The sequence below is a fragment of the Colias croceus genome, chromosome 7 (assembly GCF_905220415.1).
Source record: "Colias croceus chromosome 7, ilColCroc2.1".
In the NCBI taxonomy this organism is placed as follows: Eukaryota; Metazoa; Arthropoda; class Insecta; order Lepidoptera; family Pieridae; genus Colias; species Colias croceus.
Window position 1 is genome coordinate 807730 of NC_059543.1, and position 27709 is coordinate 835438.

Consider the following 27709-nt stretch of genomic DNA (forward strand, 5'->3'; position numbering starts at 1 on the left):
ATGTACCATAAATGTAATAAAAAGAATTTGCTATTCTTTTTATTACATTCTTCATTTCTTATAAAGAAAGTAGGTACCTATACTCTCTTTCTTGCCTTTTTGAGTCAGAACTCAATTCAAAGTATGTATAGAATTGAAATCAGCTATTCTCAAACTTTCGTTTTAAGTACATCTCTGGCTTTAAATCCACATAAATAATCGCTCCTAAACAACCTAATCCAAGAGTTTCGTGATTTTAAAACTGTCAGGATGTCTGAAATACAATATAGAAAGAATAAAACATCCGAATTCTTTTCCAATTCCAGTATTCTAATGTACAAATGTGGATTATCGTATTTATGGGTGGATAAAGTTTCGTTAAAATATTTTACACTGTTCAACAGGATTTCAACGTTTTTCATGCTTACGTTGATGACCTCTGAATATATAGCGTTTTTCACGCAAAAAAATCTGAGTGATAAGCAGGCATCTGATCAAATTATGTTTGCTATTTCTCATCCAATACTCATGTCATATTCCTTCAGCATTTTATATTACAGGAAGGATATTAGGAAGCTGTTATTCAAGCTCTCTGTGGTTTTAAAAGAGGGCTACAACGATTTGGAAATAGAGACACAAATGATTAGAAAGGCGAAGTTGTATTCTACATTTTATGTTATGAGCTTTAGCGCTGCTTTGTTTTTTTACGCTTTTGATGGTATTATGCAGGTTGTTAAAAAAGGTAATATGTAGTCGAAAATCGTAAATTTTATCCTCCATTTATTACTAAAAAGAATACTTAACCATTTAAGGAATAAGCATTTGAAGACTGAATTTATTAATTGGTGACAAAAAATATTGAAAACGTGTAAATTTTAGTATAGCTATCATACATTGAATCCATATATTTTTTTTAAGCCATAAAGGTGTTCTACGAAGTACATATATAAATATCGCCACCGCCACACAAATAACAATGTAATTGCTTTTCAATAAAGAATTTTCCCAAAGATAAAATTTTTTTAGGCGACACTTTCACAACGGTAATTTTGGCATGGCCGGATGTACAACAAAGGGGAATATTGCCAGATTTTATAAGGATTGCCGTGTATTTCCTGTGGTGGCTTTTCATGTTTCGTGTATCAGCCGTCTATGTATTAGTTATTTCTTTAACGATAACGTTGAGTTATCAGTATAAGAATTTACAAAGCTATTTTTACAAACTAGAAGATATTTTTAAAGATGTTAATGTGGAGAATTTTGAACAAAAGGAGAAGGAATATGAACGTGCATTGAAAGTTGGTATTTCATTGCATTCTGATACTATTTGGTACGTAGAACCATGGACCCACTGCGATTATAGCTTATTATATTAATTATAGCTTCAAAGCTTAAAAGCTTTGACAATGCTTTGACCAACAACTATTGGTTTTATTCCATTTTTAGGTGTGTAAGGGAGTGTCAACGAATTTGCAGCTGGGTGTTCAGTGGCCAAATTACTTTCAATTTTACTGTATTTTGCATGCTTATGCTCCAAATGGTGGTAAGCTGAATTTATAGTCTCATGGGACAACTTTTTTCTCTTTTACACATATATTTTTCATACTTCTTTGTGTTACGTAGTTAGGTACACTATTTTGTTAATCTTTGTTCTATAAGAATTCTGAGCGCACATTAATGGGTGTTTTGGCGACCTTGTCAACGAGCGCATCTCTCTTGATGGCTACTGGTTTCTTCATGTGCAATGCTGGCGATATTACTGTTGAAGTAAGTCTAATATATTTTCCTCTTACAATGTACCTACATGTTATATAATCTTTATATACGAAATATATAATAATCATCAAAAAATCCATCAAAATTTGATGTGTTGCGAAGTAAATAAGTATGCCAAGTTATTTACTTCGCAGGACATCAAACGCTACTTGGAAAAATCGGCTCATTTTCCATGCTATGTTTCCAAATAGCATAAGAGATATTTTAGGTATTTTATAACATTGGTAATGTTAAATTATAGTGATAAAATGTAATGGGTACAAAACGTACGTTTTTATTCTGATACAATTTTAAAATTTTAGGCAGCTGCATTGCCAACGGCTATTTTCTTTTCGGGATGGCAACATTGCCGCGGCGCCACTTCTGTTCGCATCAGGAATTTGTTAGTTGTTGCCATTTGTCAAAGCCAGGTTATTAATCAATTAAAAATAAATTAAGTTTCTCTACTCTAGTTTGTGAGAATGGAGGACAAAATTGTCGTTTATCTTATCTCATTCTATTAATATTAATTATTTTAATATTTAATATTTTTATGTAAAATTATTAGGGGAAGTACGGACAAAGTGAACACCACACCTAAGGCTCTCGCACAAATTAATATTATATAAAATAAAAAAACTATCAGAAATCATTATTTTATCATTGCTCTTATAATTAATACCATCATCAGATGCCATTAATAATTAGTAAAGATACATTTGCGGCAAATAAAATTGAAAATTGTATGAAAATGTCCACTTTGTTTTGCCATTCACTTTACCTGACTTCCTATGTTTAATAAAATTTATATTGATAAATCCCAAATTATTAAAACTCAGTTTTTTCATTACAGAAACCCGTCGAGATACAATGTTTCAATGTTATTAAAATGTCGTACCAGTCATTTGTTTCGGTAATTATTATTTTTTTGTCTATTAGAGGATTGTTTATTTTATTTTTGAGATTGGGCCATTGACCTCATATATTATATAGCATTTATGTACCTACTTATTATGATATATCTCTTCATTTTTTCAGATTGTTAAAGCTTCGTATTCAGTATTTTCAATTTTATATTGAAGAGAGGGAAGAAAACGTGAAGAATATAATACGGCCGCAGTTCTATAGAGCTTCGTATTTATTATGCATTATAAACACAGATTATAAATAAAATACAATGATTTCGTCACTGTCTATTTATTTTCAGTACGTTTTTCCTAGTTTATAAATTATAATAGGATAAAAATTTAAGAAGAGCTGTTTTTTCTACTAAACCCAATTAACGTAATTTTAAATAATACATAGTCAAAGATCTATACACTTCATTTGCCATAATATTGTACAGTCCTAGTCGTGGTCATAAATAGGTACCTATAATATGAATAGTATGTAATTAAGATGTAATTAAAACGCTTTCATCAATTCATTTTCGTAGCAATTGTGGAAAATGGAACGTATTGATTGACATTTGAAATTAATGTGACGGGAATTGTCATTCAGACATATTGTCAATTGTGTTGTCAATATTATTGATTGCATTACTCTATTTTATTTTAAAATATAAATTAAATTAGTACATTTGGGATAAAATGTATATAGGTACATTAAGATAAGAATCGACATGCTTCATTAGGTTATAATTAAACCGATGTTGTTTTTACTTTTTCCCTTGCGAGGTTATTTTTTATTTTCATTTATTTTAAACAAAGTATAATTAATAAAAGAATGCGAACATATTCACGGAAACCTCCGGACCATCAACTCATCGACGGTGTGCTGGAGTTGTGTCGTCTCTGCCTTCGAAAACCCATTAATCCTATGACGATTTTCGATAATGACGACAGAAAGTTTTGTGGATCCCTGCCTATGAGGATAATGATATGTCTTGGTTTGGAGGTTTGTATGCTTTTATTATTTAATCCAACGTAAGTAATCGGGGTGTCTGTTGAAGTAGATTCAATGGTGAAGGACTAATCAATAAAACAAACATGCTATCACGAAATCACAAATCATTTTGCAGATTACCAATGAAGAGTGTTTACCTAACATGATATGTTCACAGTGCTGCAGGGACTTAGATAATTATTATGATTTCAAAAAGAAATGTATGCTATCCTATAGAAAACTCAAATCACACCTTATAGCTGTAAAAGAACTAGAGGTTAAAAAAGCAGCCGAATTAAAGTTAAAATTGGAAAATTATTGTAATTTCAAATCTGATTTACCAGAAATTGATGGGGAGGAGGGGGTGAACGATCTTAGTGATGAGGACAATGAGATTATATTGTCGTTGACTGACGAAGATGCCTTGGAAGTTATTAACATATTCAATGAGACGACGGCTTGTGCTGGAGACCAGCCTGAGGATGAGCAGGTATTTATAACATAAAAATTTTATCTAGATATTAATATCAATGAAAATTTGTTGAATTTTATTTCATACAAGAAAACTATGATAAAATGTTTAAACAATGCTTTAGGTACAGGAGCCAAGCGTCACAACTTCCTACAACATAAATGATAGCCTAGACTTTCTAAATTCAGTCAGTTCTGAATCCATTCCGCCTATACCTGAAGATGTTACCAGTTTCCTCTCGACAATCCTCGTTCAACTGGGAGTGCTGATAAAGGATAGTACAAATGAAAAAATTGTTGTCATTGACCGTACATTCAAGAATGTGAGATTGGAAACTAGCGATGGTCCTGTTATCCTGGAGCTCGTTGAGGAGGATGAGGTGAGAATTTATAATTATAAATAACTAGCTTTCCGCCCGCGGCTTCGCCCGCGTTTTCAAAGAAAAACCCGCATAGTTCCCGTTCCCGTGGGATTTCAGGGATAAAACCTAGCCTATGTTACTCGTGGATAATGTAGCTTTCGAATGGTGAAAGAATTTTTCAAATCTGCCAAGTAGTTTCGGAGCCTATTCAATTCATACAAACAAACAAACAAAAAATCAAACCTTTCCTCTTTATAATATTTGTATAGATTAACAATGGATCACAGATAATAATTTTAGTTTTTATATAGGAACCAAAAAAAGAACCTAAAAAAGAAGAACCGGAGGAACCAGAACCGGAAAGGGAAATTGATAAAAACAGCACAGTTGAATTTGTTTATAATGCCACCAATGGGATACTGAGGTATGTTTTGGAAAGATTTTTAGAATGTTCTTTATCAGTTAATCATTTTTAACAGCCTTTATAATGTCATATAATTTTCTAAGACAAATATACAAATTGTGTGTGTGTATAAATAAAAAATAATTTGTAGTGGCAAGGCTATGTGCGTAACATGCGGCAAGCACTTCGCGACGCGCGCGGCGATGGTCCGCCACGAGCGGACGCACTCGGGCGTACGGCCTTACGCCTGCGACGTGTGTCAGCGTGCCTTCACACAGAAGGAGGTGTTACGCCGCCACCAGCTCACACACCAAGGTATAGACACACACACATATACACACACTGAAGGAGGAGGGTTTATTTAGTTGGTACAGACCATTTGACCATAATCGAGACTGACATACCAGGTCCAAGATCTAGACCTGAGGGTTTTCAACGGTATTTTTACCCTCTATAATAAAAAAAAAGTCGGTTTACTGACGATAGTTGAACGTGACAACGATTGTGCTTCTTTGTCGCTCATTCCGCGCTCTCGCATGCACTTCAAGCCTTACATGGAACACCTCAGAGCGAGGTAACGCCGCATGAGTCATGTTTTTTCGGGCGTGCAGCCGGCTCTATCGAATTATAAGACATTGTCACGTCAAAAACACACACAACGCACACACGCGAGCTAAGGGCGGTCGTACACGGACCACTTCAAGCAGTTAAGGCTGACGGCTTGAAGCCTCGACCACGTGGTGAACTATAGAGATTTATTCACTGCCTGCTCGAGCAGTCGCGACCGCTTTAAGCCAAGGTTGGTAGGGACAGCTCGAGCAGTCAACAACCGACTGTACGTCGCTCAGCCGTTAACTGCCCGAGCTGCCTGCCGCGCTAACACCCATCTCTGCACAGCGGAGCGGCCGTTCAAGTGCGCGCGCTGCCCCAAGGGCTTCACGCAGCGCGCGGCGCTCCGCTCGCACGAGCTGACGCAGCACACGCCGCACCTGCGCCCGCTGGCCCTGCACCGCTGCAAGCAGTGCCCCAAGGTGTTCCTGCACCCGTCTGGTATGAACTTTCCTTAACACATTGCGATAACTCATTTCATTCCTATGTTCAAATATAGTAATTGTGATAAGCTCCCATTTTTATGATTTAAAACCTATTGACAGCAAGTAAATTGAAATAAAAAATAATAGTTGGCAATATTTTTATAACCTACTCCTTTTTTTAATTCAGTTAATAAAATAAAGTGCTTTTCAATCAAATCAAATACACAAAATCAAGTGCTTTTCAATCAATTTACATGAATAGCCCCTCCAGTATACCTGTGTCATGTTGTATACCTATCTTAAATATTGAAATAGATAAAAATTAATTGGTGTCTTCATAAAACATTATCATTCCATTCTCAGTATTATATCTTTATTATCTATATCTGTATTATCTTTATGTATGACATATAAGATATTATATGAGTGCATTATACTATTTCCAAGATTTTTTTTATGTAATATTTACATTTAATTTATTAATTTCATCAGGTTTAAGCCGGCACATGGTAGCTCACACGGACCGCTACTACGCATGCAACATGTGTGCACGCGCCTTTAAAGACAAGAGTTCGCTCTTACGGCACCTCAAGACGATCAAACACACCACCTAGCCTCTACTTCACAGCGATCTGCTGTTTACATACGGGATAATAGAACGTTCTAGATAATAATAGACAAAGAGGGAAAATTGCTTAGTCACAATGGTGCTGGATATGAACTTTTAGCTTTCCATAAAATTTTGGCGAGAAAAATGACAGCTCAGAGACGATGATGGAATTATATCAATAGAATTTTTAAATGAAATAATTATGTAATATATATTGTATTAGTGATATTAAATTTATTTTGTATCAACACATTTTTAGAATAGAATGTTCTCGATGTTATGCTAATTAAAATAATGATGTCTGTGAATTGTACAAAGATAATAAAGGAATTCCAATGTAGTGGATATTTGATCTCTTGACTGTGTATTTTTCATATGTATTTATGCAGTAGCCATTTCGTGATAAATGTTCAGTGAATGTAAAGTAGGTTAAAGTAGATATTGATATTTGTAATTTGCCAAAATATATTCCACTTTTGTTGATATGGTGTCGAATTCAGTATTGAATAAAATATGAAACTAATTTTTGTTATTTTATTTAAAAATCTACTACTCAACTTTTTCTATATGTCGCATTAGAGACACATCATTTATTACTTCCCCTTAAGGGTCAAATCACACCAAAAGAGCGTCGAAGCGCGGCGAAGCGGAGCGCAGTTTCCGTGTCATATGAATTTTAACTTTATTTTCATTACTATAATACTTATTATCGCATGACAAGCTCGAACGAGTCGCGCGGATGCCCGCGGCGCCGCTGGAATTCCGTGGAATTCCATTAACGGAGCCGTGCGACTGCGCGAGAAGTCGCGGGAATTCCAGAGAATGCTCGAGCATTCGCGAGCGGCCGCTGGCAATATCCCGCCCCTCGCGCCCGCTCCCCGCACGCGTCTGTGCGCGCGAGCATTCCAACTGCGCAAAGAGCGACCCGTGAATTCATCGCGGGAAGGCGCGCGGATTCCCGCGACTGCTCGAGAAGTCGCGGGTCTCCGCTACTCCGCGCTTCGCCGCGCTGCACTGCGCTTCGCCGCTCTTTTGGTGTGAGTTGACCCTAACTAAAACGTATGTATCTTGTTCGTTATATTTTCTCACCTCAATGCTACGAATTACCAATTTCAAAAAATTAGATTACGCTCCATACTGCTCTTTAGAAAATAGAAAGTAACGAGGTGGCATCACATCCCTTGGAATATAATAGTGTATTCATATAATTAATATTTTTGCCCAGCGAACATTCACAATTATAATATGTAGTGTTTTAGTGAGAGAAGTGAGAACGAAATATTGCTTATTGTATTTTGTTTTCTCTAAATTGTTAAGGTTATCTTTAATCAGGATAAAAAGAGGCATTTCAGTTAGTAGTAAAATAAAACACAATTTGTTATACTTAAACATTTTATTGGAAAAATTTTCGTCCTAGACTGAAAGGCAACGTGGTTTTGTATAATTTAGTATGAAGATTAGTTCTTTAACTCATATTTAGGCGAGGGCAAAGTACGAATCCATTAATAAGTTTATTTTATAAAATATATTCCAAATGTTAAGTAGGTAAAGTTTTACAAAATGTATATGATTATAAATATGTATAGAATGGTCGATGTATCTAAAATTTAAGTATATCGTTTTTATAAATCCAAAATATTAAATTTTCGTACTTTGCCTCCAGAGAACTGACATCAACGGATGGCACTTATAAACAAACAAAATATTGCAACTATTTTCACAATAAAACGCCACCGCATAGTTACTTATTGGAATGCCTTTTACTCACTTAAATTAAAACATTATACACATCATATAAGCATACAATTAAATATAGTTTCGCTATCTTCAATTTTGTTCAAGAATTAAAGGAAACGGGCCGATTTCACACCAACAATAAACTGAACGAATATACAACACATACTATTGTATATAATATCAGAAACTCGGAACGATAATTACACTTGAAGCTAAACTCCTATATCTAAAATATAAATGATTATAAAAATAAATAAGGGACATCGCCTCCCCCCCATCTCCGGGCACTCTTAACACTTTTGAGCAATACTAACGTACAAATTTTATATATCCACAAAAATAACTGTGTCTGACACGTTACGAATTTGAATATAAACACAGCGATAAGATATGAAAGTGTCAAGTGTTCCCGCAGCTCGCAGGGTCCCATATTCGCACACGCAGTTACAACTAACCAACGGCCGGAGCGACGAGTCGCTCAACAATTAATCATTAAAATAAAAACAAAGTGTGCCTCGATTTTATATTTGAATACGATATAGTCGTCGGTAGATATTCGGTTATTATAGCACATTATAGTCTAAAATAAAATTACTATTAAGTAATAATCAATATTTACAAGCCCTAAGGCGACGGCTCAGTGAGCGGCGAGCACCAGCGCGGACGGCCCCCCCCCCCCCCCCACACTCTGTGCGCATTCGCTGAACGTTCGTCACAGTAATACTCGATACGTTATCGTTTGGACGAGTGGCGACATTCTATATTCGGGAGGCCAGTGAGAGTTATTTATGTATTTGTTATCTTTGACGAGCCATCGTAACCCATGTAATATGTATATGAAGCGATGTATCTGTGTGTCTGTTCGTGGTTCGGATCGGTTTGGCACTACAAGTGGACAACTATACTCTTAGCCAAAGACTATAATTGACGAACGCCGTCGGTGACTTGTTGGGCCGATCGCGCTGCTGGAACACAAATTACAATGTTATTATTATCATCACAAATACCATCATTTTAAAAATTTACAAGGAACTTCTAATTCAAATCAAATAAGTGTCACAAATGTACGAGTAAGTCGCACAATCATATTCATAGTAATTAATAAAGTATGTAATCGTTAAATGTATACAATTCCTGTCTCATCTGAAATGTTCCTAGACACCAAGAGGTCGTACATTTAGTGGTCCTTCGAGCCGGATTTTACAAGTTAGTTGAATGGTTGTTAGCAATTCCATAAATGACGTTATGTTAAGATTGATAAACGGTGATCCATTTTGCTTATATAACTAACAACGCAGCAATTTGCACTTGTCGTGGTGACCGGTGACCGATGAGCTGCGATCTGTCACTCACCGCTCCGGTTACATGTTCTCGAACTGGTCGACGCGACGCTTGGTGTTGCCCTTGCGGATCTGTTGTACGATGAGCTGCGATCTGTCACTCACCGCTCCGGTTACATGTTCTCGAACTGGTCGACGCGACGCTTGGTGTTGCCCTTGCGGATCTGTTGTACGATGAGCTGCGATCTGTCACTCACCGCTCCGGTTACATGTTCTCGAACTGGTCGACGCGACGCTTGGTGTTGCCCTTGCGGATCTGTTGTACGATGAGCTGCGATCTGTCACTCACCGCTCCGGTTACATGTTCTCGAACTGGTCGACGCGACGCTTGGTGTTGCCCTTGCGGATCTGTTGTACGATGAGCTGCGATCTGTCACTCACCGCTCCGGTTACATGTTCTCGAACTGGTCGACGCGACGCTTGGTGTTGCCCTTGCGGATCTGTTGTACGATGAGCTGCGATCTGTCACTCACCGCTCCGGTTACATGTTCTCGAACTGGTCGACGCGACGCTTGGTGTTGCCCTTGCGGATCTGTTGTACGATGAGCTGCGATCTGTCACTCACCGCTCCGGTTACATGTTCTCGAACTGGTCGACGCGACGCTTGGTGTTGCCCTTGCGGATCTGTTGTACGATGAGCTGCGATCTGTCACTCACCGCTCCGGTTACATGTTCTCGAACTGGTCGACGCGACGCTTGGTGTTGCCCTTGCGGATCTCACGCAGAGTCTTGTACTTGTCGCGTCCCTGGCGCACGTTCTCGCGGTGGATCTTGTCCATTGCCGTTTCCTTCGTCTCGTCCCGGGATTGCGCCAGGTCTTGCTTCAGCGCCTGAGTAATGTATAACATTATGTTAGACCTGAGTCATTTTGGATAGAGGGGTAGGTGTAAATTGCTATTTTGTCATGAATATGTTGAATTATTTTTTTGGATAACATATTGGGTGTGTTTGTGGAAAATGTTAAGATCGATTTGTAATGTTTTTGGTGTTTATTTGGTTTACGTTTGCACTGCGTAGCGTGTATATTTTGATGTATTTCGAAGTGAATGTTTAAGGTGTGCGTTTCTAGCACGCGTAGAGTATGATTAGTTGCATTTTGTAGAGTTTCAGAAAGTGTTAGTGTGTTCGTGATGTTTGCTAATGAAATGCTTGAAAACTGTATGTTTGAGGTTTTTCCCGTGCATGTTAGTGTTCTATAGTGTTCCGTATGATCAAGTATAGTGTGTATGTGTTTAAAAAGTGTTTCAAGTGGTCCTGGTGTTTAGCATATACGTAACGTTTACTGTTTTGCATGTAATATTGAACGTGTTAGTGTCCCTGCACGGCCCGGTGCGGCGTACCTTGAGCTGGTTGTGCAGGCGCTCGGAGCGCTCGGCCAGCGTGCGGCGCTCCTCCAGCGGGTCCACCAGGTCGTCGGGCGCGCGCGTGAGGTCGCCGCCGCCCGACTCGGAGCCGCCGTCGGAGCCCGAGCCCGAGCCGCCGTCCGCGCCCGCGCCCTCCGCGCCCGCGCCCGCCTCCGACACGTGGTGGTGCTGCGGCGTCGTCGCCGCCAGCAGCAGCGCCGCCGCCTCGTCCTGCACACGCACGTACACATGTACTACTGACACACACATATATAAATATAGAACTGTAGCAGCAAGTAACGCCGCCTAGTGTTAAACACAGAATATAGATATATTACTAACACACACACACACACATATAGATATAGAACCGTAGCAGCCAGTAACGCCGCCTAGTGCTAAACCCATAGACACAATATGTAATTAATGACACACACAAAGATTCATAGTACTGGAGCAATGAACACCGGCATCTCGTGCTACACACACATAGATAGTAATGTAGTGATAAGCGCCATCTTATCCTACCCGTTCATAAACACATACATAAACATAATCTTTTATTTGTGTTCTGACACACTCAGCGCCATTTTACTATTCGATTCGATTATAAATAGAAACATTTTGAATGAAAATATAGAAAGATCCAAAATAAAACGGCTTTCTATCCTCGTTAAAGGTGTCAATTAACAATTTGTTTCATTTGACACATTTAACATTACAAAATGGCGCAAAATCGATCCTATTCTCAATTAAACCCAATACAATATATATTCTTGTTTTTATAGTTTACCTGCTTGCGGCGGGCCTCCTCCACCTCCTCCTGCAGGCGGCGCGTCTCCGTGTCCTTCAGCTCCACCTCCTGCTGGATGCGGGACACCTCCTCCTGCTTCGCGCGGATCTCGTCCTCCAGCTTCTGCCGCTCCGCTGCTTCCATGTTCTGGGATAATAGTCCATTATGATCGACACTAATATTATATCTATACTAATATTATAAAGAGGAAAACTTTGTTTGTTTGATTGTAATGAATAGGCTCATAAACTACTGGACCGATTTTAAAAATTCTTTCACCATTCGAAAGCTACATTATCCACGAGTAATATAGGTTATAATATATTATCACGCTATGACCAACAAGAGCGGAGCCACGCGGGTGAAACCGCGCGGTACAGCTAGTATAAAATATAAGTCTAACCTTTCTAAGTGACGAATTGTGCAAAAGTAATATGGTCGTAAATTAGCTGCTTCAAATAAGCCACTCATACCCAGTTGCTCTCAATTCTAATAGTCACTAGAAGAAATATCATAATTTAAAAATCAATAAGTTTATAAAAATTATTAAAATGGAAATATCGGAAAAAACTACAATTAACATTTTATGCACAAACAATACGCAACTTGACTGCCCAAAAACTACTATAACATTCCAACAAAATAAACGTCAAGTAGTAGACGAAATTTTCCGACACAACCACATTTTTTCAATTCCTAATAAACTTCAATTCAAAGTCCATTTCCAAAAACACACACACTCTACTAAACCCTTATCTTAATATCTTGCTTCTCCAAGTTTCTTGAAGTTTCCCGAACCTGTGACATACCTTGGTCTCCTCGAGGCGCTGCATCATGTTGTGCAGCTCGTTCTGGCGCTGCTCCAGCTCGTCCTTGGCGGCCTGCAGCTGCTTCAGCTGCTCCTCCAGCCGTCGGATCATCTCTTGCGCTTCGATTAGATTCGCCTGAAAATTGGGGACAGTTAAACGCATATTGTAATTCTAATCTGTCTTAACTCTTACCACAAAAAAATGTGTGCGTGTACTAGTGTACACACTACACACGTAAGAAGTGAAACTTCTTTATGACCTTATTTTTCAAAAAATAATATACTTTATGCAACTTTACAGAAATACTTCGAACCACGCGTGGTAGGGATAAGAAAAAGATGGCGCGTAACGGAAAAATGTCACGCGTAACGAAAAAATGTTACACTAAATTTACCCCGATAAATAAGTTTCACTTCAAAAACTTTAGACAGGATTTATCTTTAAGCACGGGTTCTATTTAATCCGGTTTTGTCGTATTGTACATAGACAATTATTAAAGTGACAGCTCCCTGGTTTAAAGTTAGACTGTATTTAAATTGTTTTGTGGTAATACGATGTAAGTTTATGTAGGAAAATAGAGAATAATAACCTTGTTTGATCTAATAAGAAATAATTAGGACGTGAAAATAAATAATTGCGGTGCAGAGATCAGTGAAATGTGTGATAAAATGGAAAATGGCAAGTTTGAAATATATAGTGTTGGAAAATAAAGAATAAAACGAAGTTTTCGGAATGCTATTGTAACATTTCCAATTATTTTTAAAACTTTAATACATAAATTATTATCATTGAGAATTTAAGAACCTTAATCTCATTTCTTTTAAGTAAAATTATTTGGTAGAAGAAAATTATTTTTCAAAAACCATGATGTATTTACATATATTTTTAGTTATATACTTCGTAGCACAGCATTGATTTATAATCGTTAATATTACGCAAGCAGCTATCTGATATCGCCGTTATTAGCAATGATTAAAAACATATCAGATATATAAATATTTTTATTTTTTACGATGATATTAAATTTTGACAAAATTTATTTTTAATCGCATTGGCATATTTGATAACAGTACACATTCACGCATATAAACGTGTTTAATTTTTGTTAAAGTTACTACTTAATGTTATACGATACTCCTTCACCATTTAAGTTAAAATTGATGATGACTATGGAATTTTCATCAAAATAATCGCTATATTAAAATAATGAATTATTTCTCTTTTTATTCCTTTAACTGTTATCTGAAATTCCGAACCATAGTCTATTTTCTCTTTCTACTTTCCATAGTTAGACTATAATCTATACTAATAATATAAAGCTGAAGAGTTTGAAAGCGCTAATCTCGGGAACTACTGATCCGATTTGAAAAATTATTTCGGTGTTAGATAGCCCATTTATCGAGGAAGGCTATAGGCTATATATCATCACGCTAAGACCAACAGGAGCGGAGCCAGACGGGTGATACCGCAGAGCGCAGCTAGTTTTAAAGTAAATATGAAGTATTTATTACCTGTGAGCGCTCCATCTCCTCTTGCATTTGCCGCAAGCGGTCTTCGTACTCTTGCTGTTTCTTCTCGGCTCTTTCGCGTGCTGCGATCTCCAGTTGTAATTTCTCTCTGGAATTACGAGCCAATGTTATAATTTTTTCAATTCATATATTTATTTTTATAATCATTTGGGATGTAAAATTACATCCTAAAATAAATGAAAATTTATTTGTAAAAAGCGACACTATTTTAAAAATATTCTCGAAGGTTGCTTTTACAGAGCATATAAATGATACATTACTAATTCATAAGATTAAATTGTATATTATTATTTTGGTTGTTTGTTTACACGTCGATGGTGTCGGGCTTGCGGCGCCGCATGTACAGCTCGTGGTTGCGTGCGTGTGTCTGTGCGTCTGTCCGCGCTCACCTCTGCGCCTGCTTGGCCAGCTTCTCCTCGCGCGCCTGCGCCTTCATCTGCTGCACGTCGATGGTGTCGGGCTTGCGGCGCCGCATGTACAGCTCGTGGTTGCCCATGCACAGCGCCAGGATGCGCTTGTTGACCCGCACCCGGGGCGCGAAGAACACGAAGTCCGGCGCCTTCTTGTCGATCGGCTTGATGATGAACTTGCGGTCGTTGAACGAGATGTTGCGGATCTCCGACCACGGGAAACCGATCTTCGGCGTCAGTCTGTGGACGAGGTAAAGGTTATATATCGTTGTTGAATCAGGATAGCATTACATACGATGGTAATTGGACAATTATTATTTATATACATAATAGCTTGCCATGTTTTGAATTTAAATAAGGTCATACAATGTTAAATAAATTGTCCACCACCAGACCGAGGTAGGACACAGAAGGCTAATCACCTACTTGTCCCTAAAGAAAATAGATCAGTGAAACAGATGTATAACGCATCTGCCCCTTACCCCACTAGGGGACATAGGACTTCCCTTTTTTATACAATGTTATAGGTCAAAAAATAGGTCAGTAATGTTTTGTGCCTTTTTGCGGAGGACAATAATTGGGTATATTGTAGTTTTGCTACGCTATAACAAAAACACCAATCAAAGTATGATAAATGCAAACGACACTCACTTATCATCCTTCTCGTATATATTCAAGCCCAGCGCGTCAACACCCAGCCACAGCTCGGTGTTCTTCTTGTTGCGTATCTCGAAGTAGTTGACGCCGTACATCTCGAGGTCTTGGGCGATCTTGAGGTACTCCATCATCGCGTCCTCGCGCAGCATCCCGCGGTGCTCCTGCCACCAGTTCGTGATGCTCTGCTCCCACTCCTCGCGGGACATCTGGTGGGATGGAATTCCAATATATTATATGTAGCGGTTTAAAAGAGGCAAATGGCTCAAAATAACATCTTATTATTCATGCGAACTTGAAGATTCGGAGAAACTACAAACGAAAATCGTATTTTCTCCTAAGAAAGAGACTAAACTTATCAAAAAAGATAGATAGATAGAACTTTTTAGAAATTAGATAACTTATCCTGATATGTAGACGATGTATGTATGTCAATCAATGTACGTAGACAATGTATTACATTCAAATTCATTTGTTTGACACCAAAACAAAAATACCGTAAAAAAATAAAAGAGGTAAAATACAAATTTAAAATTCAACGTAAAATAAAATGCTTATGATTTTTAATAACAGTATATAATCCAGTTGTATTTACAATTGACCTATAATATTTCATTTTATGATCAAAATTCCCTTAAAAGAAGACACTGCGCCAAAAACTGAAAAGTAGGGTACTTTACATTCGAATCTTCATCACAATTATATCTCCAAACCCACCTTATGCTGGTCTGTGACACGCTGCGGCAGCAGACGATCATTGGCCAAGAACCCAGGCCCATGTATCGACGAGTTGTGATCTCCATGCCTTGCCTGCACAGCGTAGGATGCTAGCAGTACTGACGTCTCCGGCGGGCAGTAGATCTCGTCTGACAGGATTGCGTTCTTCACCTGGAATCGAGGAATTTTATCTGGTTTAGTTGAGGAAAATATGTTTTATGGTCTTTAGAAAAACGATGCTGTAACCTACAAGGATTAATTAGACTTTAGGACCGTGACCAAAACATGGTTTGGCCTTCAGGAAAATAGTGACATATCCTACATAGTACTATCCTAAAGGGTACCTGGTAAAAGTAAAACTAACATAATTCGGAAAAGATGGACCATTCAACGGAAGGTAGCTAGTTCAACGTTGTCATAGATATGCATTTTATATAATATGTGAACAATAATCATAATTTAGTAACAAAGCCCAAAGTTTTTTAGAGTTGAGTTGAACTTTTTTTAATTCATAACTATTAAACTCATGACTTCTCTCATTACTTATAAGGCAAATTGTATTTTACATTCATTAAGGTACCGTTAGCACTACCAGAATTTAATTAACTATTCATTTACCAGAACGCAACAACAATAAATACCCACACAAAATTCCTTTGCGGTTGAAAATTCCATTAGTTATGCAAATACGCAGAGTATCCAAATATGGAGGGGCAATTAAGCAATTTGGCTCTAAATATCGTGCAATCGTATCATTAGTAAACTAACATAAAAAGTATCAGTAATTTCAAAAAGTTTATCAGTTTGCATGAGGTTTTCAATTAAAATCCCATCAATAAACCTTCAATTAACTACTTAATATTAAAAATAAGATCCAAATCTGCAGAACCAAATATCTTTCATCAATTTCACCAAAACATTATTTTATTGGCACAAAAGGTAGGGAGGAGCTATTTCTTAGTTATTTTTTTGTACAAATTATTATTGTCGTTATCCTGATATTTGTTTTCTAAATATATTATATTATCTGTGCACATACCTGCAGGTAGAAGAGTTTCAACGTGATCTCCTGTATGAGCTCGTCAGCGACATCCTCGGGGTAGAATTTGGCGCGGAACTTGAACTGTAGCGGGTTCTCCTTCTTGACGTCCTGTTGCATCACCTGGAAACAATACGTGGAATATTAGCATTTTTGTACAATTATTGTATTTTATGCTTACTGAAATATAACAGGGCATAGGAGAGACAGAGGATACTACTACACGGGATTAATGAAATTAAAAAGTTAATAAAATAAACCAAAAAAATCAGGAAGTAAACCAATGCTTTGCATTTTCATTTATGTCATAAAATTATTTGTGCAAGTTCTTATCGGAGATGAAATCTACAATGTCTCCGTTGATGCGCATAGGAGCTAAATTGTAATAGTAAGTTTATCTGAAAAAAAAAAATACTATATAGGCTACAAAAAAACTTCGAATTAATTTCGCTTTGTCAGCTCATTGGTCAGATAGTTAATGTTACAATGAAGTGAGATTAGTTAAATTGAATTAATTGACCACATTGTGATACGACTTAAGACTTGGTCTTGCTTGCTCTTATCGAAACAATGACAATTGTTAGAACATTGAACCAGATTTAGAAAGCTTTTTGAACTACAAACACATTCGACTCGAAGGACCAGATATAATGTTTAAAGTTCATTTATAGAATCTTAAACAATAACAACAGGAAAATTGTTTTCAATAATTTTATTATATAAAATAAAAAGTACATTTCTTATAATAACTCTTACCCATCTGGAGAACGGTAGCGACCCTGACTTCGTTGCGTGCCCAAGTGATCCAGGGTGAGCGTTAAAAAGGCAACAATTAATTACAATTCAGCGTCAGTTTTATAATCATCCAAGAACATAAAAAATAACCATTTTACGATGCACATAATTACTTTAACGTAGTTCTTGACGACGCCAACGATTTTAGCAGATACCATCGTGGAAGATAAGTATTTATTGTTTTGCGTTATTAATGTACTCAAGTTTAATTTAATGTTCGACGACAGTGTAAAAAGATTAGTACCTAGCAACATAAATCGCTGTTAAAAAGCAGGAGTTGGTGTTATGATGTACGGAAAGTATAAGATACATTCGTTCATTATTTTCGTATAGAGTTAGAGCTAGCGCGCAAGAGCAACTTTTGTCTCCGCAACTATTTTGTCTCTCCCATCAACTCTATGAGCTAGTAAGAAAGTGCGCGCACGTAGCGACGCAACTTCCCATAGAGTTGATGGGAGAGACAAAATAGTTGGGACAAAAGTTGCTCTTGCGCGCTAGCTCTTACACAATTACATAATCTCTGAAAATTTTAATCGTCGACAAATAAAATGTCCGTTTGAAAGCTAGAGGAAAAAATCAATGTGTTTTACGATCATGTTTAAATTAACTTAAAGTTGGTACCGACTTGCCTTTTAGGGCTTGTTCGTATAGCGATAATGTACTGTATAAATGACTACTAACTACAATTATTACTTAGCCTACAGAGGAGCTATTAAACTCGTGAGTCATGACCAATTCTTTACATTCATATGAGGTTCATAATAAGCATACAGCAAATATGTATAGCTTGTTATCTAATACAGTAATAAAGATACATTCATCTTGTCATGATTGCTTTTCTTAATTTTACCGATGACGTGCGCAAAACATAATGTTATTTTAATAAAACGTATCATTAGTAGGCAGATTTCACTTTCGTTTGCGTAGCACTATCAAAATATTCTGGTCATGTGGTATATGACAATACTATATTGCTTGCCGCGAATTGCGTCAATTGATGTGAATTGAATGGAAACGAAACTTTTATTTTTGGGAGTAAGAAACTGTGTATTACATAATTATCACATGTTCAAAATAAGTATAACGATAATATCAATCTGCAGATGGAACTTGGCCCACGATTATTTTACTACAATATGCTGTACATATGCTTATCCAATTGATAACGATTTTCTATGAGGTAATTCATACATTCCTAAGAACCGCTTATTTTCTAATAGGTTTTCTTTAGTCTAGAGCTAATCTCAGATTATAACAGATACAGAAGAGTATTATCGAAATAAGCGTTCATAACATATTGATTAAAATTACTAGTGTCATTGTAATGACTTCATCGGATCGTTTTTTAATTTTTACGTAAAACATAAATAACCGGTATTCGTGTGCTCAGTCACGCCTCGATACCGTGGCGTAAGGCCATGTACCATAGTTCGATGAATTAATTACTCAAAACATAACCTGCCATTACAGTTTTAAGTGGTCCTAATAGATAAATAAGATAACCAACCACACAAATAGTCCAACTGCCTTAAATTAATTTGCAAAGTCATATAAAACAAGGAAAATCAAATAGGTATTCTTCAAACATATAGCATAAGACAGCTACAATTCGGATATACAACCTTGTGTCCTTGCTTCGGAATGGCAAGAATTCAAGCCCATACTTTCGAGAGGTGTTTTCGAACGACCAAATCACTTAGTAAAACCACACTAGCCAGTCAATATTCAGCTCTATCACGTCGTATTAAGATCTAGCGATACACCAAACTAGCCCGCTACCATGTCTTACCATATCGTCGGCGCGGTCATACGCAGCCTCTTCATCATCCTCCTCCGGGGTTACCAACTTCTTTACTGCGGTCGTTACGCATTTGACCGTCTTCTCCGCTATCGTTTCCGGCTTTAACATTTATCATTATTTATTTGTTGGTTGGAGAAACGCCTCAAAGTTTTGGGTTAAAATAGCTCGATTACTTTCAGATCTATTAGTGCTTTCAGAATGATATTGTTATATTTTATCATAAAACGGTTATCTTCAATTGATAATAATTAATAGTGCTTTAATAATGGCTTTCAAAGTTGCTAATAGAAACTTTGAGGGCCGAGGAGCTATCTTAGAATTACCAAAAACGATTTCGATAGTTTTGCATTAATATTTTGACATTTGCATTGCTCTTAAACCGGTATACGTCCTAGAGCGCGTACCTAGCGTAATGTGTATACTCTACGTCCTAGAGCCTAACCCTACAAGGAATGTCTTGACTGTGGTCCTGACAGCTCGTAGTGGAAAACGAATTAGCGTGTCCCAGGCAGCATTGAGCAACGCCAACGTCGCAGCTCACTGTGGCTCGTGGGAGCGAAAGTACGGTCAACGAACCCGCGACCGCGTTAGCACAATCAGCTGTTCTGTGCGAACATTCCTAAACATGGGTCTGCATCATCTGTACCTATGTCCTATATACATACATCAGTTTGTTCTTGGGACGTTGCTTCTGACACTTTTATATACATTTTCGCGGTTTTTTGTCGAACTGGTAGCCGAGGTAATTGTGTAGTGTTTATATGTATCTTCTAAATCCTGTATTCATTGTATAGTGTGTCGGTTTTTTATATCTGTATAGCTTTGAGAATATTTTAAGCAATTGGTTCTTATAAAAATATGCAAGAGTTCAACGATACATCTGATAAGCTGTGCACTCATGATTGATTGACTTTTTCATTGGTCATAGAATATAAATATAATGCTATCTATTGGGAATTATCAAAGCCATTTTAATTAAACGTATCGAACAGTGCAATCACCTGTTCTTGTGCGCATTGCAAAATGTTATTTCGTATATTGAATGGGAATTAGGTATCTAACAGGCACTCATTGAATATGTAAAAACAATAAAATTTATATGAAAAAATCAGTTATTTTCTTGTTGAGAAGACAGAATATTGTTTAACATAAATTTGCGGAATAACCATACTTTGAATAAACGATTTTTTCTATTCAAATCGAACAAGAATCTATTGACCTCGCCCTCATTACAGGAAACATGCAAGATGCACTTATAAACCATAATCGGTATTTACACACATTACTTTGTTTCTTTCTACCTCAGGTCAAATAACTTAAAAGTGAAAGAAGCACTATAAATTATAATTAAAATAATTAATGCCCACATCGACCGCCTCCTTGGTACAGTGGTTGACGCGTGAGCGTAACACCGAGGGGTCCTGGGTTCGATTCCCGGTGGGGACGAAGAAAAAAAAATGTCTCGGTCTGGTAGGACACAGAAGGCTGATCACCTACTTGTCCCTAAAGAAAATCGATCAGTGAAACAGATGTATAATGCATCTGCCCCTTACCCCACTAGGGATATGGGACTTCACTTCACACTTTTACTAATTACAAGGGATGATTGACTTATAAGTATTCATAAGATGAGACTTAGAAAAATAAGACAACTGCAGTTTATACATTTAATGCGCTAAAAAACAACATGGAGTGTAACATCAAACGGAACAGTAAAAGAAACGAGGAAATCATCAGTTTGCATCCCAAACAATGCGCCAGACACACTTTCCACAAAACTGCGTAAATTCCACTGCGTATGTCAATACCGAGAGAAACTCGTCAACGATACACTTTGCACGTCGCAGCGCGCGCGCCGCATCCGACCGCCGCGCCGCCGGACGGACGCAGCTGCGAAACCTATCGCCATCTCGCTCGCCCACCCACTATCTCCATCGTATCGCACCTGACGCACTTACCGCAATTACTTCATTCATTTATCAATCGTTTTCCTTGAAGGAATCTAATCCCGCAACCATCTCATGGGTTGGAACGACGCGCGTATGGTATTTTGTTTTCTCTTGAATGAAATGTTAAATGCACTTTCACTATGTTGAATGAAAGTACATAAAAACAGGATTGTTATCTAAGATAAGGCGGTAGCGGCAGAGGCTGCGTGACCTTCGCGTGACCTTTCGCCGATTTCATCGTTAGAAGGCAGTCAAGGACGCGCAAACCAAAAGCTGGTCGGGGTCACCACCGCCACCTGGTGGTGACTCGTGGGAACGGGGTTACGCGGACGCATCGTCTCGCCTCGCTGCCCGCGCATCGTATGAAACCAACAAATGAATGAACATGGGCTTCAGCTAATTAGTTTCGATGTTTGCATCATGAGACGGATGGATAGAAGAATTTGTATAAAAAACGATAGATGTACCTTGAAGGTGATGACGTAATTGCGCGTCACCTCTAAGATATGATGATATCTACGAGAAATATAGGTACCTAAGTCTTAACTTAGGTAGGTGATGACTTATCATCACAGTTCAATTATAAAAAATATAAAACCGTCACTCTTGTACATGTGGTATGTGACCCATCATCACAAGTTTGACTCACATAAAAACTACGTCATCTGTAAGTGATGAAATCCAAATAGTCTATTAGTCCTGGCCGTTATGATCTAAGCATTTACAACACCATTACAACAATTAAGAATGGGACAAAAAGTATCGTTTCGTGCGCGCGCTCGCGTGCCAGCAAACGACATCTTATTCTATTCATCTTAGGCTTATAGAAAACAGTTTTGTACCATTCAAATTCTGTTTTCATTTTATAACACTTGTAAGAAGTAACATACACGCTATACTCGTGTTTCGAGATTTGCGATTGCGGTGCAAGGGAAAGTAATGGACCCCACTGGTCCGGTGGTTAATGACCCGGCCTGCTGCGTCAGGTTGTGCAGGTTCAGTTTACATTGATGGAAACATATTGACTATCAAGTAATATTTTTATATGAAGTAGATTTACATATTAAGGCTCAGATATTATATTACTCATCTAACTAATTAAAAAGAAACATTTATTCATTCACTATAATATCAAGTTAGCATAGCAACAATTATAATTAACAAGTTTTGAAAACAACAAAAAATATCTTAATTTATGCCAAAAAATTTAATCTACGAACTCGAAAATACGATACGTAACCACTTACTTAGCAACAACAACCATTCTGAATCAAGTATTATATCACGTATTATGATATACTCTATTTACTATTATACTGTTACCATATGTTACTTATTCCTCCATACCTACAAGAAACACTCCATGAGTCAGCAAATACATACGTGTCAAACTAGATTCCATATCTGCATTAATAAATAAATCATAATATCGAGCCTCATAAATCTATGTATTAATATAAACAATCCGAGCGCTATAATCCGTCTATTTAGAATCGAAAACTAGTTTCACTTATGGCAAGGAAAACCCAAGTGTAACACATGTTCTATATAACACAGTTCTATGCAAATATGCTTTTAAAATTTAAAATATACCAAACCACATTGAAACGGTCGGAACTGGAAATTTTTTTTCAATAAAACCAACCAGAAGTTTCTAGCTTACAAATACAAATCAGAAAGTTTTTAAGGTAACCCAAAAAAATGCAGTGAATTGAGAATCTCCTTTTTTGAAGTCGGTTGAAAAATAGGACGTTCAAGCAGTGATCTCATCAAGCCACATGCGTCAATTAGTCAACAATTATTGTTATAAATTTCGTCGACTCTCCGAGATAATCTTGATATATTATAATATGATGTAAGCGCACTGTTTTATACTGTATTGTCCTCGAGAATCTCATATTGACAAAAATTATAGCTATATTAAGCTATTGCATAGCTTCTACCGCGGGCCTTGAGCACGGGGACCGAATCGAGAAATTCCGTAACGAAAAAACCTCACGCTGCCCACTCCGACGGGCTCGGAGGTGTGGCTCTAAGGCATGCTATGCAATAGCTTTACCGCGGCAGACCCGAGTGCCACACGTCTTTTTTTTGATAACTCACTATTAAGACGTCTCTCTAATTAATTGACGTTAACTAAAAAATGCCAAATTATGGTATCTATGCAATTTGTTTAACTACAAACAATATACTTCGGAAAAATCCTATCCTTGGTTCGCCCAAATCTTTCGATTATCCCTTTGGAGACTTATTATTAGATGCTCTCCCACGCACATTGTCTATTACAGAAGAAGTTATATTAGGACTGCCGTAAATATTAAATAAATTATTATTAAGGAAAGAAAAAAACATATTTGTGTGCATTTTGTTTTTGTTATTTCTTTCCAGGGTAGTGGAAATTTGGTGAGCCTAATACTTGTCTTTTATTCTTGTTCTATTAATGAAAATATATGCATTCTTCATCAATCATCATCATAATAAAACCGTAACTAGGTAAAAACATAGCCAATAGCGTGTCTTTACGTGGAACTGTTATATTATATTGAACGGTGTCGTTGCGATTTGGCCTACATAATAATGCTCAACCTTGCAACGCCTGCAAGATATCGATACAAGACTTCTATTGATATTCTTAGTGAGAATTTATCAATATTCATAAAAGCATTGTGCTGATTTTTCTTTGCTATCTCTTCGATAATTAATCAGTTTCAAATATTGCGTTAGAGGTGTGCACAAATTTGGAATAATTTTTCTAAGGAGTTAAGTTATCTTCATCTAAAACATATGCCAATCAATTGACAGATTAAACAGACATAGAATAGACAATTTTATCGTCCTTTATCATAACATTCCCTCCTCAACAAGACAATATTCAAACACCGAATACAGAATATCAAACGAACAACCTACATCAACTGTCCCAAGGTGTCCCGATCGAAAACTTAACTGGATCAAGGTGAACCATAATTCCAACCGCCATATATATTGCATACATTGACTCATTTCAAGAGAATCCGATAAAGTTAATTATTAAAGTTAAGCATGCGTTATATTTAAAAATAAATTCGCTTATCGAAAACGTCATTATTCAGTCATTCCGGAACTATTCCGATGAATCATGTGTTTTAACATTAAGGGCCGATTTTTCAATGCCCAGATAAACAGCTAGATAGACTTTATTCTTCAGTTAACAAAATATTCAATTTTTCAATAGACGAATAGGACTTATCTATCGAATAACTACGTTATTTGAGGAATAAATCTATCTGCTGCTCCAACGGCCAGATAGCGTGCTATTCGACGATTAGACGTTTGAGTTGACAACTGACGCGTCAAATTTGGGATATTTTCGTATGTAATAACATAGAGCGTAGAATTTTTACAATAAAGCCTCTTTCTATAAAATAATTATCAATTAAAATCATATTGAAATTGATGTTTTTGATAGTACCTACTGATGATCATGCCATTGAAAATTTGCCAGACGCTGCCTTTATGTCGTTTCCATCGTAAAATATATAAATTTTAACACAAATTTAATCAAAACTCTTTACTCGAATCAAAACAATAATCAACAATCATAGAACACAAGATAAACTTAAAATGCACTCCTGACGTGAGTCATAATGACGGTTGTTGACATATTGCAAGTTGACTCTATCCCGCTCTAACCTGACTAATTTAATATGTTTGTTTCGCCACTCCAAGAGCAGAGCTGCCAATATGGAAATATTTGGTCAGATAGTTATTCATCAAATAAATCACGATTGAAAAATAGGCGAGCCGTTATGAGTTAGATAAGCAATTGAATAAATCTATTCGAGGGGTAGTTATTAGACTGTTTATCTGGGCATTGAAAAATCGGCCCTTATATGAACAAGAATGTATCGAGTGTGCATAGAGAAATGGCGTAATTATATTCAAGTTTTGGATTTGGTTATAAATGTTTGTAAACTAGAACAATCGACTTAAACGCGGAGGCTTTCCTTTTTATAATTCACATGAGTCAGAACTAAATGTTTTCTTAGAAATCCAATCAGAAAAAGTGAAATAACTACGTGAGGTTCAATATTCAGTAGATTCTAAGATCAAAGAGTAGTAGATTCTGCCATAAGTTAGCAGCAATAAGCTTATGGTCTGACTTGATCTGTCAAGACTATATAGTAGAACTATATATGTAGTTATATGCATTCTAACAGCCACAATACAATATCTTATCTTAATATATATAAATCTCGTGTCACAATGTTTGTCCTCAATGGACTCCTAAACCACTTAACCGATTATAATAAAATTCGCACACCATGTGCAGTTCGATCCAACTTGAGAGATAGGATAGTTTAAACATGTAGGTACCACGGGCGAAGCCGGGGCGAACCACTAGTCAATTATATGTTATATTGAAACGTGTTAGGACGGCGGTGACATAAGGCAGCAAAGATTGCGTAAGTGCGATGTGTTTAGCACTTTGATACTGAGAGGACGTTATGCCTCATTGACAATTATTATCATCACATTATGTTTCAATATTACCGAATATGTAGATACAGTTTGGTATTTGTATCCTATCAATTAGATTGGATCTCCAGCTTCCAAATGATGATATAATGAATTTAGAATATACTACCATTCCGGGACCGATTTTGTGCAGCATGTCTCACGCTATTAATATCATTTACGTGAAAATCTACACAGATGAATATTTTACTGAAGACAAAATTTCTAATTGCCCCTCTTTAATGGAACTTAAAACAGGTTTGCTGGTTGCGAATTCTATTGACGTCACAAAGACAGTCTTTGACGCCAAGTCATAAAAAACTGACGTCCACAATATTAACAGAGCCTCTTTAGGTTAAGTGTCAGCGTTGACAATCGGTCGTCATAACACGAAACGATTACACAATAAATAATAAAAGTTTAATAGTAAAACTACAGAAGACAGTTAACGTATTTAAAGTTTAAACAACGTTCGATGGCCTTATCGAGTTAATTACAGGACGTCCTAATGCCATATAAAGCTGATTGAAAGTAACGACTAATGAAAGGAAATTTAAGTGATTGATTTATTAAATTGAAGCCAGGTTAGTTGTAGACTCAAAGAGTCCGTTAACAAAGTGTATCTATTCTCGTTTACGTTTGCAGATAAATAAAAAGATGAAAATATAGCAAGTAACAATATTACGGATAAAAAGCTGACGAAATACTATGAATAAAATCAGAAGGCCCAACAATAGCTACCATATCTTGTAAACATAAAATTTCATTGCGATCCACATTCAAATACCCGCATCATATTGCATAGTCTGTAGATTACAGACCAATATTCTGCAAACGCGATTCCCGTGAGTCAAAACGTTACACAATCATAGCAAGCGTGTACTTATCAAAATATTCATATGCATGTAAATCGTATCGTGTGCGACAGGGGACATAGTTGCACGTCCACCGTCGCGTAACACGCCAGAGGACTTACGGTGTCGGATATCATAACTGGCAACGTCATACGATGATGTCTATCAACCGTTGTGAATGATACACGGAATACTCACAAATGTGAATGAAACGTCTTGAGCTGTGGTTTTAGGATTCGAAGTAGGGAATGAGGGCGAATGAATATTTATCAAAACAAAGACGAAAGTTAATAGGCAATAAAACATAACCAACCGGTTATTTTCTTTTTTCTTATCAAATTACGAAATTTCGTCACAGTTCCCATAGCTGTGTTTAAAGAAATGGGATTGATGGAATTGAAATAAATTGTTACAACCAATAGAAAATGTTGTATGATAGAAGATTAATCTTAGTTGATCGATGTCCAAGAGAAATCTCTGAACAATTTTACCTGGAACGCATTCAAACAATTCAAGTAAAAATTATACTGAATAAATCGCTATTTGAATCAGTCATTTTGTTTCGTTTAATTTCAAAAATATGAAAGTGTTTAAAATTAGCATTTAAATGAATACTCTAGCGAGCGAACCTTGTACACTCACATTGGCACCACATGCTTCATAAATATGTAAGATTTTTAGTGCACGCCATCTGGTACATTATAAGATAAACACAGCTTCTTAGTTTCGATTTCATTTTCATTTTCGTAAACTTGTGAAAACTAGTTAACTCATCGTTTAAAATTTTCAATGCGCACACTCATTTGTTTTCTTAAATTAAAGTATTGGAAAACCTTATATAATGTCTGACTTGAAATTTCTCTAAAACAACTAACAAGGTAGTGAGAATTCCAACTTTATCAACGATTTTCTTAGAACTTTATCAACATTTGAACGATGCCCTG

General features: G+C 36.8%; 3 protein-coding genes across 7 annotated transcripts in view; 2 read left to right on the top strand and 1 right to left on the bottom strand.

The window, feature by feature from the left end:
* Positions 1 to 335: 335 nt before the first annotated feature.
* On the top strand, positions 336 to 2869 carry LOC123693320. The gene is made up of 7 exons (XM_045638365.1): positions 336 to 721; positions 1006 to 1309; positions 1426 to 1522; positions 1639 to 1746; positions 2058 to 2165; positions 2588 to 2647; positions 2773 to 2869. Exons 1-7 carry the CDS (start codon positions 400 to 402, stop codon positions 2812 to 2814), a joined length of 1041 nt encoding a protein of 346 aa, XP_045494321.1. The 5' UTR covers positions 336 to 399; the 3' UTR covers positions 2815 to 2869.
* A 377-nt stretch (positions 2870 to 3246) lies between these two features.
* On the top strand, positions 3247 to 7021 carry LOC123693389 (histone-lysine N-methyltransferase PRDM9-like). 3 transcript variants are annotated; one of them, XM_045638464.1, is made up of 7 exons: positions 3247 to 3630; positions 3755 to 4108; positions 4215 to 4469; positions 4763 to 4875; positions 5006 to 5169; positions 5752 to 5904; positions 6381 to 7021. In XM_045638464.1, the coding sequence occupies exons 1-7, from the start codon at positions 3460 to 3462 to the stop codon at positions 6500 to 6502; spliced, it is 1332 nt and encodes a 443-aa protein (XP_045494420.1). In that variant the 5' UTR covers positions 3247 to 3459; the 3' UTR covers positions 6503 to 7021. The 3 variants fall into 3 exon arrangements, with proteins under 3 accessions (XP_045494420.1, XP_045494421.1, XP_045494422.1); XM_045638465.1 differs by having other exon boundaries at positions 3797 to 4108; XM_045638466.1 differs by having other exon boundaries at positions 3482 to 3630; positions 3963 to 4108.
* Positions 7022 to 7872: 851 nt separating this feature from the next.
* LOC123693081 (moesin/ezrin/radixin homolog 1) overlaps positions 7873 to 27709 on the bottom strand; it is a 46438-nt gene continuing 26601 nt past the window's right edge. For 2 of the 3 annotated variants that reach the window (XM_045638034.1, XM_045638032.1), the window contains 10 exons: positions 16870 to 16992; positions 15831 to 16001; positions 15111 to 15322; positions 14439 to 14699; positions 14032 to 14137; positions 12521 to 12655; positions 11712 to 11858; positions 10916 to 11149; positions 10233 to 10405; positions 7873 to 9200 (listed from right to left, as the gene is read on the bottom strand). In XM_045638034.1, coding sequence (XP_045493990.1) covers positions 10241 to 10405; positions 10916 to 11149; positions 11712 to 11858; positions 12521 to 12655; positions 14032 to 14137; positions 14439 to 14699; positions 15111 to 15322; positions 15831 to 16001; positions 16870 to 16992 — 1554 coding nt within the window. In that variant the 3' untranslated portion in view covers positions 7873 to 9200; positions 10233 to 10240. The remainder of the gene's footprint in view (positions 9201 to 10232; positions 10406 to 10915; positions 11150 to 11711; positions 11859 to 12520; positions 12656 to 14031; positions 14138 to 14438; positions 14700 to 15110; positions 15323 to 15830; positions 16002 to 16869; positions 16993 to 27709) is intronic. The other variant, XM_045638033.1, reaches the window with a different exon arrangement.

Bases quoted from the DNA above. Each gene is read 5' to 3' on its own strand.
- LOC123693320 (XM_045638365.1), top strand. From the start codon at position 400: ATGCTTACGTTGATGACCTCTGAATATATAGCGTTTTTCACGCAAAAA. The intron at 1,310-1,425 runs GTACGTAGAACC...TTCCATTTTTAG, and splicing joins TTGCATTCTGATACTATTTG to GTGTGTAAGGGAGTGTCAAC. The intron at 1,523-1,638 runs GTAAGCTGAATT...TTGTTCTATAAG, and splicing joins TGCTTATGCTCCAAATGGTG to AATTCTGAGCGCACATTAAT.
- LOC123693389 (XM_045638464.1), top strand. From the start codon at position 3,460: ATGCGAACATATTCACGGAAACCTCCGGACCATCAACTCATCGACGGT. The intron at 4,109-4,214 runs GTATTTATAACA...ACAATGCTTTAG, and splicing joins ACCAGCCTGAGGATGAGCAG to GTACAGGAGCCAAGCGTCAC. The intron at 5,905-6,380 runs GTATGAACTTTC...TAATTTCATCAG, and splicing joins GGTGTTCCTGCACCCGTCTG to GTTTAAGCCGGCACATGGTA.